Raw genomic sequence first — 14,128 nt, forward strand, 5'->3', positions numbered from 1 at the left:
GATTCGTGTAAATTCCATTTATTAGATTTCCGTACCTTAAAATAAAATCATTAAAAAATAATTGATAAAACTAAGAAATCACTATTAAAAATACTAAACAATAAATCGTTCACAAGTGTACCTTTCAACGAACACAAGGAACTTATAAAAAGCAGTTTGCATTAATGTCACAGCGTTTTTATTATTGTAACAATACTTTATGCGTGAAAGTGGCTTTCATTTTCTTAGATCTTTTTCTTTTTTTCCATAATATTTTGTAATTTTGAAGAATTATATTATTACAAGCAGTTTTTGATATCACAGCATTTTTTTGAATTATTTAAGGGTAGGAACCTATATTTTATTTTTAAATTTCACGTCTCACGCTTTCCTTGATGTTTATTTCTATTTGTTTTCTTTGTATCTTAGATTTCTCCTACTTCCAGTTGACCTGCAGAGTTGAAATTTCCCACGTCGCTTCAGTTTCCATGACAGTGCATTATTATGATAAACATGACTTGACAGTGCAGCCCGGATCGGCTCCAAACGAGGAAACTCCTCAACCGTTTACAGCACAGACACGGGGTTTTCGTCAGGCGTGAAGTGTCTTATGGTCTCACGACAACAAAAGCTTTTGACAAAAATTGCATTTTTGTAAAAACCTTATCTGTTGGCGCATCGGATATCTTATAAAAATATTATTTTCCCTATGTGAAACCGGCTAAGGCATATTATTATTACATTATGTAAAGCTTCCTCCAGAGTTACGGCTAAATCCCGTTGTGTTGAATAAAAATATACTTCTATATTTCCTTTTGTATCTTATTCCGCAGATACAGCTCATATAAGTATGTATGTATACTTGGGAATGCGTTCGTTGTCTATAAAACCCGGGGTTAATCCCGATTACCGAGAATTCCATAAATATTTAGGTTCTCCTTCCATGAGGCTGGTGAGACAGTGCTTAACTGCCTATTTTTCATTTGCCAATTTTTTGTTTTTCATTTCACTGTGTCCACTCATCAGTGGGGATAGTCCAGCGGGTGAATGGGTTAGGAGGATAAAAAGGAACAGTATTATTTTTTAACTGAATTAATAATTCTTAAGTAAACTATTGATTCTAAGTAGTTTGTAGCTTGTGAGAAATAACTATAAATATTGACGAGAAAAAGTGCCTGTGAAGGTCTAATTTCTGAATAAATGATTTGAATTTGAATTTGAATTTGATTCAAAAATGTTATTTTAACTACTTTTATTACGATCCTTTAATAATTTAATTACACATTTAATTTACCTAGATACAAAACGAAATAAAAAAGATAAAAATTACAAATAAATGTTGTAGCAAAAGTGAATGATTTCTTGAATATTAAAAAACATTTACATCAACAGTTCTTTACATAGTGTAAGTCCTTTTGACTGAGCGATCATCAGACTTTTCTTTATCGTAGACCAAGCAGGTTAGTTTTTCTACTGATTGATTGGATGTACTTAATGTGGAACCTTGTTTCCCATCAGCTTCTGTGTCAGATGGCTTCTCCATACAAGTTTCCAACAGCCAAATGTCTTCGTGATTCGACTCGAACACTGGACAACTATCATATGCGCTTATTTCCGCCACAATCATTTCGGATTGTTGCGCATCATTTATAACATCGTTTCTTGTGAAAAAATTAACATTGGTCTCATTAGAAAACCTGCAGCATTTCGATTCAGTGTATACTTCTACTTCTTTACATTTTGGTGGATTGTTTGGCATTGGCTCAAGCGTTTGTTGGGTCAAGTCCACTTTTTCAGACTGTAAAGGATTTGTCTGAGTTTCGACAAAGCCCGCCGCCACTGATACCTTTTGGATATTTTTATTCGAAAGGATTGGTTGTTTTGGCGATTTAGTCGGTAGAGGTGGATTATCATTGGTTTTATTAACAGTTTCACCGCTTTCAGCATCACATGCATTTTCGGGACTGGGCGGTAAAATTTGATTTGCGGTTATTTTTTTTGGTATAGTCTTAATCGGAATTGGTAGCATCTTGATTGACCTTATGTCCTCAGAAATCAAGCTATCATCTTTCGGTGATAATATGAAACGACCATCTGAACTGGTGTTATATTTTCTGCTACTATCAATTGTCCATCTATTTTTTGCATTTTTCATAAACTCAATTGTACTATTACTTAGAATTCCTTCTCTCTGCCACTTTACCATTAGTTCAGATATTTTTGAAATAATTTTCTCTTCTGATGACGATTCTGGTGTTAAATTTCTGCCAAGTTTTGCACTCTTTACATAATCTTCACAAGACATCATAAATAACAATATACTCTCTGTAATAAAGGAGTCATCTCTTTGTGATTCAGATGTTCGTCTCTTGGGCACAAGCTTTTTGTGTTCTTCAAGACGCATTTTGAATAATTTGCATGATTTCAAAAATTGCTGTACCTTCGTTGATTCTAGACCTTCTCGTCTTATTTCCATAGTTAATGTCTCTAAGTCAGCTAGAATTTGTTTTAAATAATCCTGTTTTGGTAGTCCATGGTATGGTTTCTTAATTTTGTTACCAATTTTTTCTTTAGCTTCGTTAAATACTTTTGAAAACTCTTCAAGACTTGGCGTTAGCAAGCCGTTATTCTTGCATTCTGTAATAATTTGTACAACATCGTCTATATTTTTTACTAGATTACTTACAATTTTTTTACCACTGTCATCTAATGGCGTATGATCAAGGTCTTTATTAGCAATTTTAAGACCAACATCTAATCTGCCACAACTTTGAATAAAACCTTTAACACTTGGTGCTAGTATAGTAGAATTATGAAGTTTACTGTTTGTGTTAATAACCGCGTCAATGTGACTTTTTAAATTGACAATTAATTTAGAATCCACTTGACTTGGCTGCTCTGTATTTGTTAAATTATCAAGCTGGTGCTTGGCATCATTGCATACATCTAGAAAATCATCCATAGCTACTGAAGTTTCGGCGGCCATAGTTGGATCTAATCTAGGATCACAATCTCCAAGGGATAGCCGTTTTTTAGGAATTACTTTGTCTAATTCTACACTCGTGTCAACAGATACAAGTTCGTAAAAGTTTTTAAGAGACGGTATCACTTGTTGAGACTTCAGTTTGATTAAACTTCGTCTATCTACGTTATCTGGCATATCTTTAACAATAATTACTGGATGATATTTATGTTCAGGTATTTCAGTTTGCTCTTCAATCAAGCTCCTAGCTTTTGGCAATTCGGTATTTATCTCCTCGACTTTTTTATCTTCATCTTTGACATAAGAGATCCGCTTCGTGCAATAACAGTTGCGTTTCGCCTCCATACCCTTCTGCATTTTATTTAATGTCATTTTAATTCTGTGACTCTCTTCTCTATCTATCTCTTCCAATTCGACTTGGATGTATTTTATCGTTGCTTGTGTCTTTGGCACAACTATTTGATCTATAATATTCTGCCGCCTGTCGACATTACAAAAATATGTAATAAAATGAAGTAGTGATATTTAAACGCTGTTACTTGGACGATAAAAGTTGAAAGTTTATTTTTTACCCAATACATACTATATATATGTATAGTATGTATTGGGTAAAAATGGTTCTTTAATACCCTAGTATTACAACGTGATGCACGATGTAATCTTTGCCAAAACCAGTCCTAACTGGTTTTGGCAAAGATTACATCGTGCATCACGTTGTTATATGTACTATCGGGAAATTACATAGGAAAAAATATATATAATTATATTTTATACAATTATTTAATATTAGAATTTGCAGATCTAAACAAGACGTGGCCGTACCAGCGCAGTCAGCATTCCTGGAGTTTGCTATGTCACAGATATGTACGGAAATTGAGTACACGATACAGAAGGCCTACTTCGAAATAAATACGTAGCCCATAACTAACGTGCATATGTGTCTTTTTCCCGTAACGTGTAATAAAAAAGGGAACACGTGGACGCAATGACGTACTACGTGTTTTAAATGGTAGCCCCCCGGATGACAGCAGCAATACATCGTCAGTTACTCACTTCGTTGCACTCCTATAAGCATTTTCAATCGCTCGGTAATTAGTCCTGTGTTCGACCATTTTGATGTTTGATTTCAACAATTTGGTCCAAGCGTTTTTTGCCTCTTGTATTTGTTGGCCCCCTCTTGATAAAAATGATACTTTTTGCTTTGATTTCTCCTGTGAATGTTGTAAGAACAAATGTTTATTCAGAGACTAGCATTTGCCAATAGCTTCATTTGTTTTTAAAAGTAGCTCCTATAGGTAAACAATTTATTCCCGCTTTACCCTCTCTCTCCCTCATTGTCGCGTATTCCTCATTACATTCGAAGCAGTAATCTTTATTGGACGATATCTTACCAATATCACTTTCAACTTTATCAGCGTCACTCCGGCAACATCTCTAGTTCCAGTAGTTACGGTCACACTCGCCTGCAAATGGAAGCAAATTTGAATACATGGAAACCGTTTTCACTTCTTTTATTCTTGTATTTAGTTTTGTTAATGTTTAGTGAGGTGCAAAACCTGAATTACCCGGAAATTTTGTTATTTGAGAACTTGTCAAAATATCTTAAGAACATCGCTAGACGATTTCAATTTTTATGTTTTTCTATAGGTTTCAAATGAGTGAAGAGAACTGAGAGCCCCGCAAATCGAATGAGTATGCAGCACAAATGCTTGTTGTTTGTTGAATGGCAAACGCGAAACGCGTGCACGAATGCGCTACGATTCCATACAATCGTCACATGCATACGCATGTAATATCACCATCGAAAGATAATCTCGTATCTTCACAAATGGTTTTAAATAATAAAGAAAAACACAGATTATGAGACATTAGGGTAGATAACTAATTTTTATTTTGATGACTATTCGAAGGCCCTGATATTATAGAAACACCAGTGAAAATATACTTTATACTTTTGAATATATGACAAAAATAAAATCACGCATTTTTAGACTCTTCCAAATGCTTCATAGGTACAAAATAATACTCAACGTGAAGTCACGATTGAGTAGGCACCTAATATATTAGCGAAAAAGGTATGCTTGTTCGACACCTAGGTACCTTTATTTATGGTTTATTGTGATGACTTCTTAATAAAAGTTGTTTCAAAATTTATTTTTTATTCTTATGATGGTTGAGTTTGGTGTTATTGAATGCACTTTCCGACAAACTTTAAATCTTCGTTTCCAGCGGTATTGATCCTACAATGATCCTTAATATACCTATTTTATCTTGGGCATACATATTTTTTACAATTTTCTGACCTTGTCAACTACCCTTTCAAGCAAAAGCAATGGATTTTATGAACAACTGTATCAATATAATACAACATCTGAATATGTTACCTTATACGTTAGTATAACTTGTTTGTTCTGAAAACAATCTTCACAGTACTTATTGTTGAATTTTGTTAAAAATAAATCTAATATCAGTACAGACCTATATGCATTCTAAAGTAAAACATGTATTAATCACGAAAGTGATTTCCTAAAAAGTCTATTTTAATTTATATCGCTGTAAAATAATAAAAACACATGGTAAGATTGTTAATTTAATTGAACTTGTAAGAAAAAAAAACGGAGTTTACATACATTTAGTTGCTCATATCAATGTAATTTTTACCCGACTACGGCGAAGTGACATTTGTTACCACCAGACAGATTGTTACCAAATCTTGCAGATCAACCCCCGATTCACCATTGATATCCCTTCGAAAAATATTTATTTATACTACAACATATTGCTCAATGAAGTACTTATATATATACTATAGTTGACAATATATTTACGGAGAAGGCAATGCCAAATAGTGCCAAGAAAGTGTTTCTGTGTGTTTCAATCCACGTAAGGACCACGACCCTCAGCCATGAGGAAATACGACTAATGAAGAATTGCATTCACAATTTTTGTCACCAGTCTAATAAAAACATTTGTGAAAAATAAAATTGGATCCGTTCGCGTAAAATTGCCCTACTTTAATAAAGCTGACAGTACAATATAGTATACAGCGTAGTACCTATATCTATTTATGTACATAGTGCTATGTTTCGCCATCAAGTTCATCAGCCTCCGTGGCGCAATTGGTTAGCGCGTTCGGCTGTTAACCGAAAGGTTGGTGGTTCAAGCCCACCCGGGGGCGAATATTTTTTTTTTAATTCACACTAATATATAAATGCGAAAGTCTGTCTGTCTGTTCCGCTTTCACGGAACCGCTGGACCGATTTTGATGAAATTTGGTATCCATATTGTTAAAGACCCCGATTCAAACATAGGCTATTTATTTTTTTTTAAATCAGCGAATTGACTATAATGGGGGTTGAAACATTGTATGAAAATCATGTCTGTTCCGATTTCGCAGAGAATTTCACCCGGCTGAAGCCGCAGGCAAAAGCTAATATAAATAATATAGTTACGCGTGTGAAGTCGACAAAATCTCGATGGTGCGAAGCCCGGGAAAATTCCTTTCTTACTTCCAACGGCGCTACAAGTATTTATTACTTTGCTTGGCCTCTTCCACGAGTTTTTTCCACCGATGACGCTCCCTCGTCTCCTTCTTCCAGTTTTTAAATTCACCCAACTTCAAGATCTCCAGCAATACAGTCCATCCACCTAATATTTCGTCTGCTATCTTTGTTTCTGCTGCGGCGTCCATTTTAAATTTTTCAGCTCCGACTTCACGCATGCGCTCTAAGAAAAAACGCAACCGGCCCTGCCAGGAGCGGCTAACCGAAGAAATGCTGGCTTGATGTCAAGGATGAATGCGTGACAATGATCTGATAACTAGGGATGCCGACGACCGTTCGAAGTGGAGACGTAAAAGTATGAAAGCGACCGACGTTCCAAAGCTATATTCTGACGGAAACCATAGAGAAAATGCTCAGTTGAGAGAGAGAAAGAGAGAGAGTAAATTATGTAATACTCACAGTTTTCACGCCTTCCAGAACTGTTCTATAAAACTCTTGATTGAAATATCTACAGCGAGCCAACAGAAGGTAGGCATTTGCTTGGTCTTTTGCGAAGTTCCTGTACACTCTGAAAATAGACAAACTCAATAGGTACATATCTAAGAAAAGTATTGAGTTCGCGTCAGATCATAAGGCCCTTTGATACCTACTGTGAACTAAGAACACAACACACTTCGCGATAGGTGGTTCTCAGAAGAAATTGTTTATTTATAACTTTTGAACGGCTGAACCGATTTTGATTAAACATATCTAAGAACCACCGCATACAAATTAGCTATCAAATTAAAACGCATCCAAATCGATTCACCCGTTGATGAGCTACGGTGCCACGTACACAGACAGAGAGACAGACACACTTAGCAGTAAAACTTATAACACCGTGGTTTTTGTGTCGGAGTTTAAAATTAGGAAGTGTCACCTCTGGAGATCAACAGATAACTTCTTCAGCTCTATTTCAGTGCTGGAGCTGTTCCACTTCATCATCTCACTGCCAAGGTACGCCACACTGAGCTTGTTCTTCATCGCTTGGAGCTGGAGAAGAGTCGCCGCGGTCACATACGGCGCTGCGCAGTTGCATTCCTCGTCGTCGTCTAGGTCTAAAAAAAATGTTTTGGAAGGTCTATGGAACCCCGCTTGAAACCAAGTTCCTTTGGCGTTTTGGTATACTTACATGTTGTGTAGTCAACTAACGGCCCGTCCCGGCTTCGCTCGGGTAAAAATATGATAAATTGTACACCTAAAATCTTCCTTTAGCTTTTTTATAAATAACAGGGTAAGTTGGCGCGTCCAGCGGTTTTGCAATAAAAGCGGTAGACAGACAGATTTTCGCATGTAAAATTTTTATTATGGCTAGTAAAGAGTAAAAGGAACAGGACAAGGAAGAAGATAAACTACAAATACTGACCTTGTTCAAACATCTTTTCAATAATCAATTGTCAATAACCATTCATGATAAAAATCTAATTAGTTACGTGATAATTGCATGCAATTTTATGTTGATTTTATGATATTTTGTTGTTCCAATATTATTTGAAATATTCAACAGTGCATTTTTTTAAATCATGACTGTTTTATACTTTTTAAGTCTTTATGGATGGTTTGTGGTTTCACTCATCGTGCCTATGATTTTGTCTATGGGTTTAATGGTAGAATTCTCAAATAAACTACCTACCAATAAACTCATAGAATGGTGAAAGAATTTTTGAAATCGTTTTAATAGTTTCGGAGAGCCTCACACATACAAACTCACAAACGCTTAACTCTTTATAATAATAGTGTAGATATCACAGATATAAAAACCATGGATTTAACAAGTACTTGTTGTACGGAGTACCTACTAATTACATATGAGAACATTTTCTAGCATGGATTTAGTAGATACTCCGTCGAAGTACTTATTAAATCCATGAGTACTTTTTAAATCCATGGCTTCTGATGTGATATTAACGATGTGTATTTTTCACGTCTTACGAATTTTCGTGACCTGACGAGTTTAACCTTTTTAACCCATCACAAAAAGTGCAAATCGCCGCTAAAGAAGTTTTCACTTCAAAAAACCTCCTCACACTTCTGTTTCCAACAGGGGTTAAAAATTAAAAAGCGTGTTGTGGCATAAGCGTCGCAATAGTTCACACATGAGTCTAGGCACATGCCCATGTGTTCATCTGGGGTCCTAGCCCTCCCCTATGTACACAGCCCTTTGATCTAAATGAATAGAAATATGTCAAGTACCTACGCCAACTTGAAGGGTGCGTATAGGGGCTGCATTCCTAGGATATCATTTAAAATCTGGATTTTACTACGCTATTTTCTATTTCTTCCGAGTTTTTCGATCCAGAAGTTAAAATACAGATATAATTTGATGGAATTGAATATATTTTTTATTTCTTCGTTCAGAGAATTAATTATGTCAATTTTTTTTATTACTTTTATTTTCTTTTTATTAGCTTTTACCCGCGGCTTCGCCCGCGTTAGTTTTCCACGGAAACAGTTATTTTCCGGAATGAAAGGTATCCTATTCTCCATACTTCAAACTACATGTGTTCAAAATTTCATTCGATTGGTTGAATAGATAGAGCGTGAAGAGGTAACAAACAAACTGACTTTTGCGTTTTGCGTCAATTTTGTAAGACAATAGGTGCAGCATTGACCACTGTGATGTATTACAATATCTATGATCGACCATGGACGACGAGATGTGAGAACGAAAAATTTGTCTCTAAAATAAGAAATTGCTCTTATAGTTAGTGTAGTGGGGTAGCTTAAAAGCAAAGTCTGGAATAACTAATATTTTTAGACACACCACACGAAAATAGTTCACCAAACCAGACGGTTCGCCATTATATATTCATGGCCATAGAGCAAATACCAAAAACCGACGATTTCGAATTTCGAACGTTACGCTACGCAGCTGACGCCCATTCTCTATGTCGGCCAATCGCAAATTTTCATTTAAAATGAAACATTTAAATTTGGAATGCCCAACGCGGACGGCGCCAAAAACGTAGTTTTAAAAAGTTAGACGTCCAATAATATTTGGTGCTTATTAAAATTTTCTTCAATTTTACCATAGATAAAGTTACCATAAATAGTACCATAGATAGAGTTGTTTGAGTGACCTAATATCTGGAACTACCGCATAACGGACGCATTGAAAATATATAGTTTTGTGATAATTTATCTCTCATCATGGAGGGTATTTCCGGTTTCTTCCAGGGTTCTCAGGTGTTGAGCGTCGAAGCCCAGGCCCACGGGTTGTGTGCCTACTTTAATGAGGCTTTCCTCATTATAGTTTCTATCAGTATCACAAAAAGTTACCAGAAACCTGAAATTCTAAAGGGAATGAAGTTACGGGGCTAATATAAATTCAAATATAAAAAAAACATTAAACATTATTATAGGTACTTTTACTATAACTAGCTATTGCGCGTAGTTCCGTTCACGGCTAAATATATCCTGTCACTCTCCGGCTCTCCAATATTGGATTGAGGTGATACCTATTTCCGCAATAAATAGGTATCACCTCTCAATCCAATGATCCGTTTTCACGTGACAGAAGGACTAACATACTTTCACATTTATAATATTAAATATGGATATAGTTTGGATGGATTATCTTAAAAATAAATCCACTGAAAACTGAAAAAGCGACAGGTAGGTTATACGTCACTGTAATTGACCGCTTTTAAAATCAAAAGAATATAAAGATCCCACACTTCTCGGGTTTGGCTATGTTGGTACCGTGTACAGGGTATGTTGTGTTAACAGAGCCTGCTTAAAAAATTATAGTGAGAAAAATAAAAGATTTTATAATATATTTTTAATAATCTTTTTATCTTTAAGTAAGTTTCTAATTTAATTATTATTCAGGCGCATTTGTGCTATTTCTAACTTTTCTTGGGAGTTGTCAAAGTCGTATCAATTATGTCAGAATATGACACGGTAACAATAAGAAATACTTGAAATAATATTTACATTCACTTCTTATGACTGCAAATATTCGATCTTTATGTTTTGTTTTCTTTCAACTGAACATATTATTTTCATTATCGGCTGTGACAAATTTGTAACTCAGTGTTCGCTAAACATAAACCTTAAAATTAAAATATGTAAATCCGGCTATCGGGTCTATAACCTACCGTTTACCTGACATCAAGACTTTTTGGGAATGTTGTTGTTTTACCTCTTATCTGTCAAGACTTTTTATTTCCTATTCTACAACATTCATTGGAAAATAATAGTCCTATTCTAAGGCTATCAATTAGTGGTTTAAATTTTGTAATTATCAAACAATCACGTGTATAATTGTTATTCTATGCTTTTTGTTTCAAATATCTATACTTATAATAAATAAATTAAAAACTTATCATTAATTAATGCTTACTCTATTTCAGTGATATATTATATCATGCAAACCGCATTCGAAATCAAAAGGTGAGAGGTGTTAAAGAGGGTTCCTCATTTCTTTGTATCAACATAATAGGCATTGTATACGTCTGACACGTTCGCAACGCCGATACCATTTACACTGATCCCCAATTCTGTCATACTCGATTTTAAGGCGTGTACGTTTGTAGGTTCGTTTACCCTACACATGTGTCAAGGTAAACTGGTCGGTACTTCGAAAGGTTTATTATTATTTTCAAAGTAATATAGATTTTAAGAATACCCTTATTGTTTTTGAGTGTTAGGGCGATGTGTGCGAATGACTGTTTTAGACATGATGTGGTGTTGATTACAAACCCATGTCAGAGGTTTAAAGACATTTAAAGAAAAGAAATTTATTTGATCTTCAAAGAAATAATCAGATACACGGTATTTTTTAACTCACTATTTTTTAGAGCAGATATATATATATATCCTAATATTATAAATGCGAAAGTAAGTTTGTTTGTTACCTCTTCACGCTCTATCTACTCAACCAATCTTCTTGAAGTGTTGCATACATGTAATTTGAAGTATGGGGAAGGACATGGGGTTCCTTACATCCCGGAAAAAATAACTGTTCCCGTGCAAAAGCTAGTAGACGATAACTGAGTCAACTTCAAAAGAAATCGATGTCAAAAAATTATAAAAAAATATTTTGGTCTCCCATACAAATTGGTTTTGGTTTATCAGATGATCGGATCCATGATATGGATAGACTAAATCTTTAGTCTTCTTTTTCCGTTTATAACTAGCAGACCGTCCCGGCTTCGCTCGGATAAAAACATAACAAACTCTCCAGAAATCACACTATCTAACTGCCATCAGGATATCAATCCGTGCAGTAGTTTTTGAGTTTATCGCGAATAGACAGACGCGGCCGAGAATAAGCTACATTTAAGCAATTTACGTGATGATTGATGGTCTTTTTCACTCATAGGCAAATTCTATTTTAGGCGCACTTTAGTTATGCTTCATATTTAGGTACTACTTGCTGCGCTCCCGTGGGAATTTCGGTATAAAAAGTACCCTATGTGTTATTCCAGGTTATGTTCTGCCCGTGTACTAAATTTCATAACTAAATGTCCAGTAGATTTTGTGTGAAAGAGTGTTACAACCATACATCCTCAAAACATTTCGTAAAAATATTGTATACATTAAAAAAAAACATCTTTGTGATACGTTTCTGACTTAAAATAAAAATATTCTAAATAATTATGGACTTGTTTCTCATGTAGTTAATAGGTACATTGTATAGTTTGCGGGACGAGACACGCAGCGGGAAACGGAAAATTGAACTAAAGATGAGAAAAAATGCGAATTTGAATGATATATGTTTACCAGTCTTACAGAGTACGCGATAAAAAAATTACTGAGATTTTGCTATGAAATTCACGCGGGCGAAGCCGCGGGCAAAAGCTAGTCATAAATAAATTTCTAACTTTTCAAATTATTTTAGCTATTAAAACTTTGTTTATTTTATTTAAAAGGCATTTTGGATTCGGGACAAGGTGACTTTAAAAAAACATCGATGTCTGACGTCTTGCCGTCTGTACGGGGCAGACAGAGTCATTTTTTGGCAGTTACTATCTATACTATAATTATAAACAGGTAAGCGTTTGTATGTTTGAGGCGGGTAATCTCCGAAACTACCGAGCCGATTTCAAAATTTTTTTCACTATTAGAAAGATATATTATCGAAAATTTGCAACGGGAGCGAAGCCCCGGGCATCTAGTCTCTAATAATTTTGTTCGCAGTAACATGTGTGGGTGCGTTTGTAATACAAATTTACATTTCTAATTTTTCTAGTCTGTAAAATACCTGATTACATTAAAGTCGATTCAGCAGTTTAGCTGTGAAAGCGCAATAGGTAGACAGAGTTTCACATTTATAGTCCCGTCTTAGCTCGAGTAAAACCACAATAAAAAAGTAGCCAATATTACTCCTGAAAGTTTCCTCTATGTTTGTGTCAAATTTCATCAAAATAGATCTAGTAATTTTTTGAGTTAATTAATTACCAACAAAAAAACAAAATACAAAAAAAAAAATTCTCTTTATAATATTAGTTAGGTATAATTGAGGGTTGACTTTTGAAAAGCTTAGCCGTAAAAGCAGAACAAACAGACAGACTTTCGCATATAACATATTATTATGGAAATACTGGATTAAATCCAATTTTCGACCTTTTACCTGGAGCATGACACCGGAGTTAGTTTATAAATATTGGTACTTAGATTATTTTGCTATGTTAGCTTTGTCTACAGCAGTCAGTCTTGAATAAACGTTGCTACCGTAAACTCGTGTCTCATTGCGTCCCATGTACCTACAGTATATGGAGCGGGGCCCTTCTAAATCTATGGTATGGAACTAGGTCAGTCCAGCAGGCCTACCATCCACTTTTACAGAACGGTTCCAATGCAACTCAGTTCAATTTAGGAACCTGAAATGAATCGCATTCATACAAAAAATTAACTCGATGGTACGAATTTGCGATGCAGTTCAGTTTAGGTCGTAAAGTGGATCGCGTTAAGAGATGATGGTAAGCCCCCAGTTGTTTGTTTTTTGTTATATTTTTGAAAACATTTTGTATAATTTTCACTGATGTTTCTATATCTTGTGGGGCTTCAAAATTTACTCCGGTTGTTCATTGCATCAGAATCGGGTCCCAGTAAGGAAGATAAAGTACTTAGTTATAAACTAAATTTTATTCCCATCCTCCAGGTAGTTTCGAGACAATTAAGGCGCTTTCTCCCCACACACTATCGCGACCACACATTTCATCAATTTCTTTTAGTTTTTAGTGAAAACTAAAAAATATATATTTTAACACATACAATGCCAAGCTTAATAAAGAATTTTATTAGAAAATATGAAAGTTTTTCATTGCATAATTTAGTCACAGATGACATCTAAATCCGTTTAGTCAACTGTGACTGTGACGTTGTATTTATTTAGTTGTAGCAACCTTTCCTTACATATTATAAAACAAAGTCCTATGCCGCGTCTGTCTGTCTGTCTGTTCGCCATAAACTCAAAAACCACCGCACGGATTTTCATGCTATTTTCACCAATAGATAGTGTGCTTCCCGAGGCAGGTGTATAAATTATTATGTTTTATCCGAGTAAAGTCGGGACGGGCGGTCGATAATAAAATGTTTTTTATATTCGCCAAGAAATAAAAGATATTGACGACCTCGGTGGCGCAGTGGTAGAGTGCTTGCCTCTGAACCGAGAGGT

The 14,128-nt window shown here is 35.1% G+C and overlaps 1 protein-coding gene and 1 non-coding gene across 3 annotated transcripts; one reads left to right on the forward strand and one right to left on the reverse strand.

The window, feature by feature from the left end:
- Window positions 1-1,240: 1,240 nt before the first annotated feature.
- LOC128681616 (uncharacterized) lies at window positions 1,241-8,016 on the reverse strand. Of its 2 annotated transcripts, XM_053765632.1 has the most exons (6): window positions 7,871-8,016; window positions 7,385-7,562; window positions 6,925-7,033; window positions 4,354-4,425; window positions 4,016-4,173; window positions 1,241-3,443 (listed from the first exon to the last, which is right to left on the reverse strand). In XM_053765632.1, the coding sequence occupies exons 1-6, from the start codon at window positions 7,881-7,883 to the stop codon at window positions 1,376-1,378; spliced, it is 2,598 nt and encodes an 865-aa protein (XP_053621607.1). In that variant the 5' UTR covers window positions 7,884-8,016; the 3' UTR covers window positions 1,241-1,375. The 2 variants fall into 2 exon arrangements, with proteins under 2 accessions (XP_053621607.1, XP_053621608.1); XM_053765633.1 differs by lacking the exons at window positions 6,925-7,033; window positions 7,385-7,562.
- Window positions 6,067-6,140, forward strand: TRNAN-GUU (transfer RNA asparagine (anticodon GUU)). The gene has a single exon. It is a non-coding gene; the product is annotated as a tRNA-Asn (tRNA).
- Window positions 8,017-14,128: the final 6,112 nt, after the last annotated feature.

This window comes from Plodia interpunctella, chromosome 27 (assembly GCF_027563975.2).
Source record: "Plodia interpunctella isolate USDA-ARS_2022_Savannah chromosome 27, ilPloInte3.2, whole genome shotgun sequence".
NCBI lineage: Eukaryota > Metazoa > Arthropoda > Insecta > Lepidoptera > Pyralidae > Plodia > Plodia interpunctella.

Coding starts and splice junctions, on each gene's coding strand:
- LOC128681616 (XM_053765632.1), bottom strand. Junction 7,034..7,384: donor TTATCTGTTGATCTCCAGAG/GTGACACTTCCT, acceptor GTCTATTTTCAG/AGTGTACAGGAACTTCGCAA. Junction 4,174..4,353: donor TAAAGTTGAAAGTGATATTG/GTAAGATATCGT, acceptor CAACATTCACAG/GAGAAATCAAAGCAAAAAGT.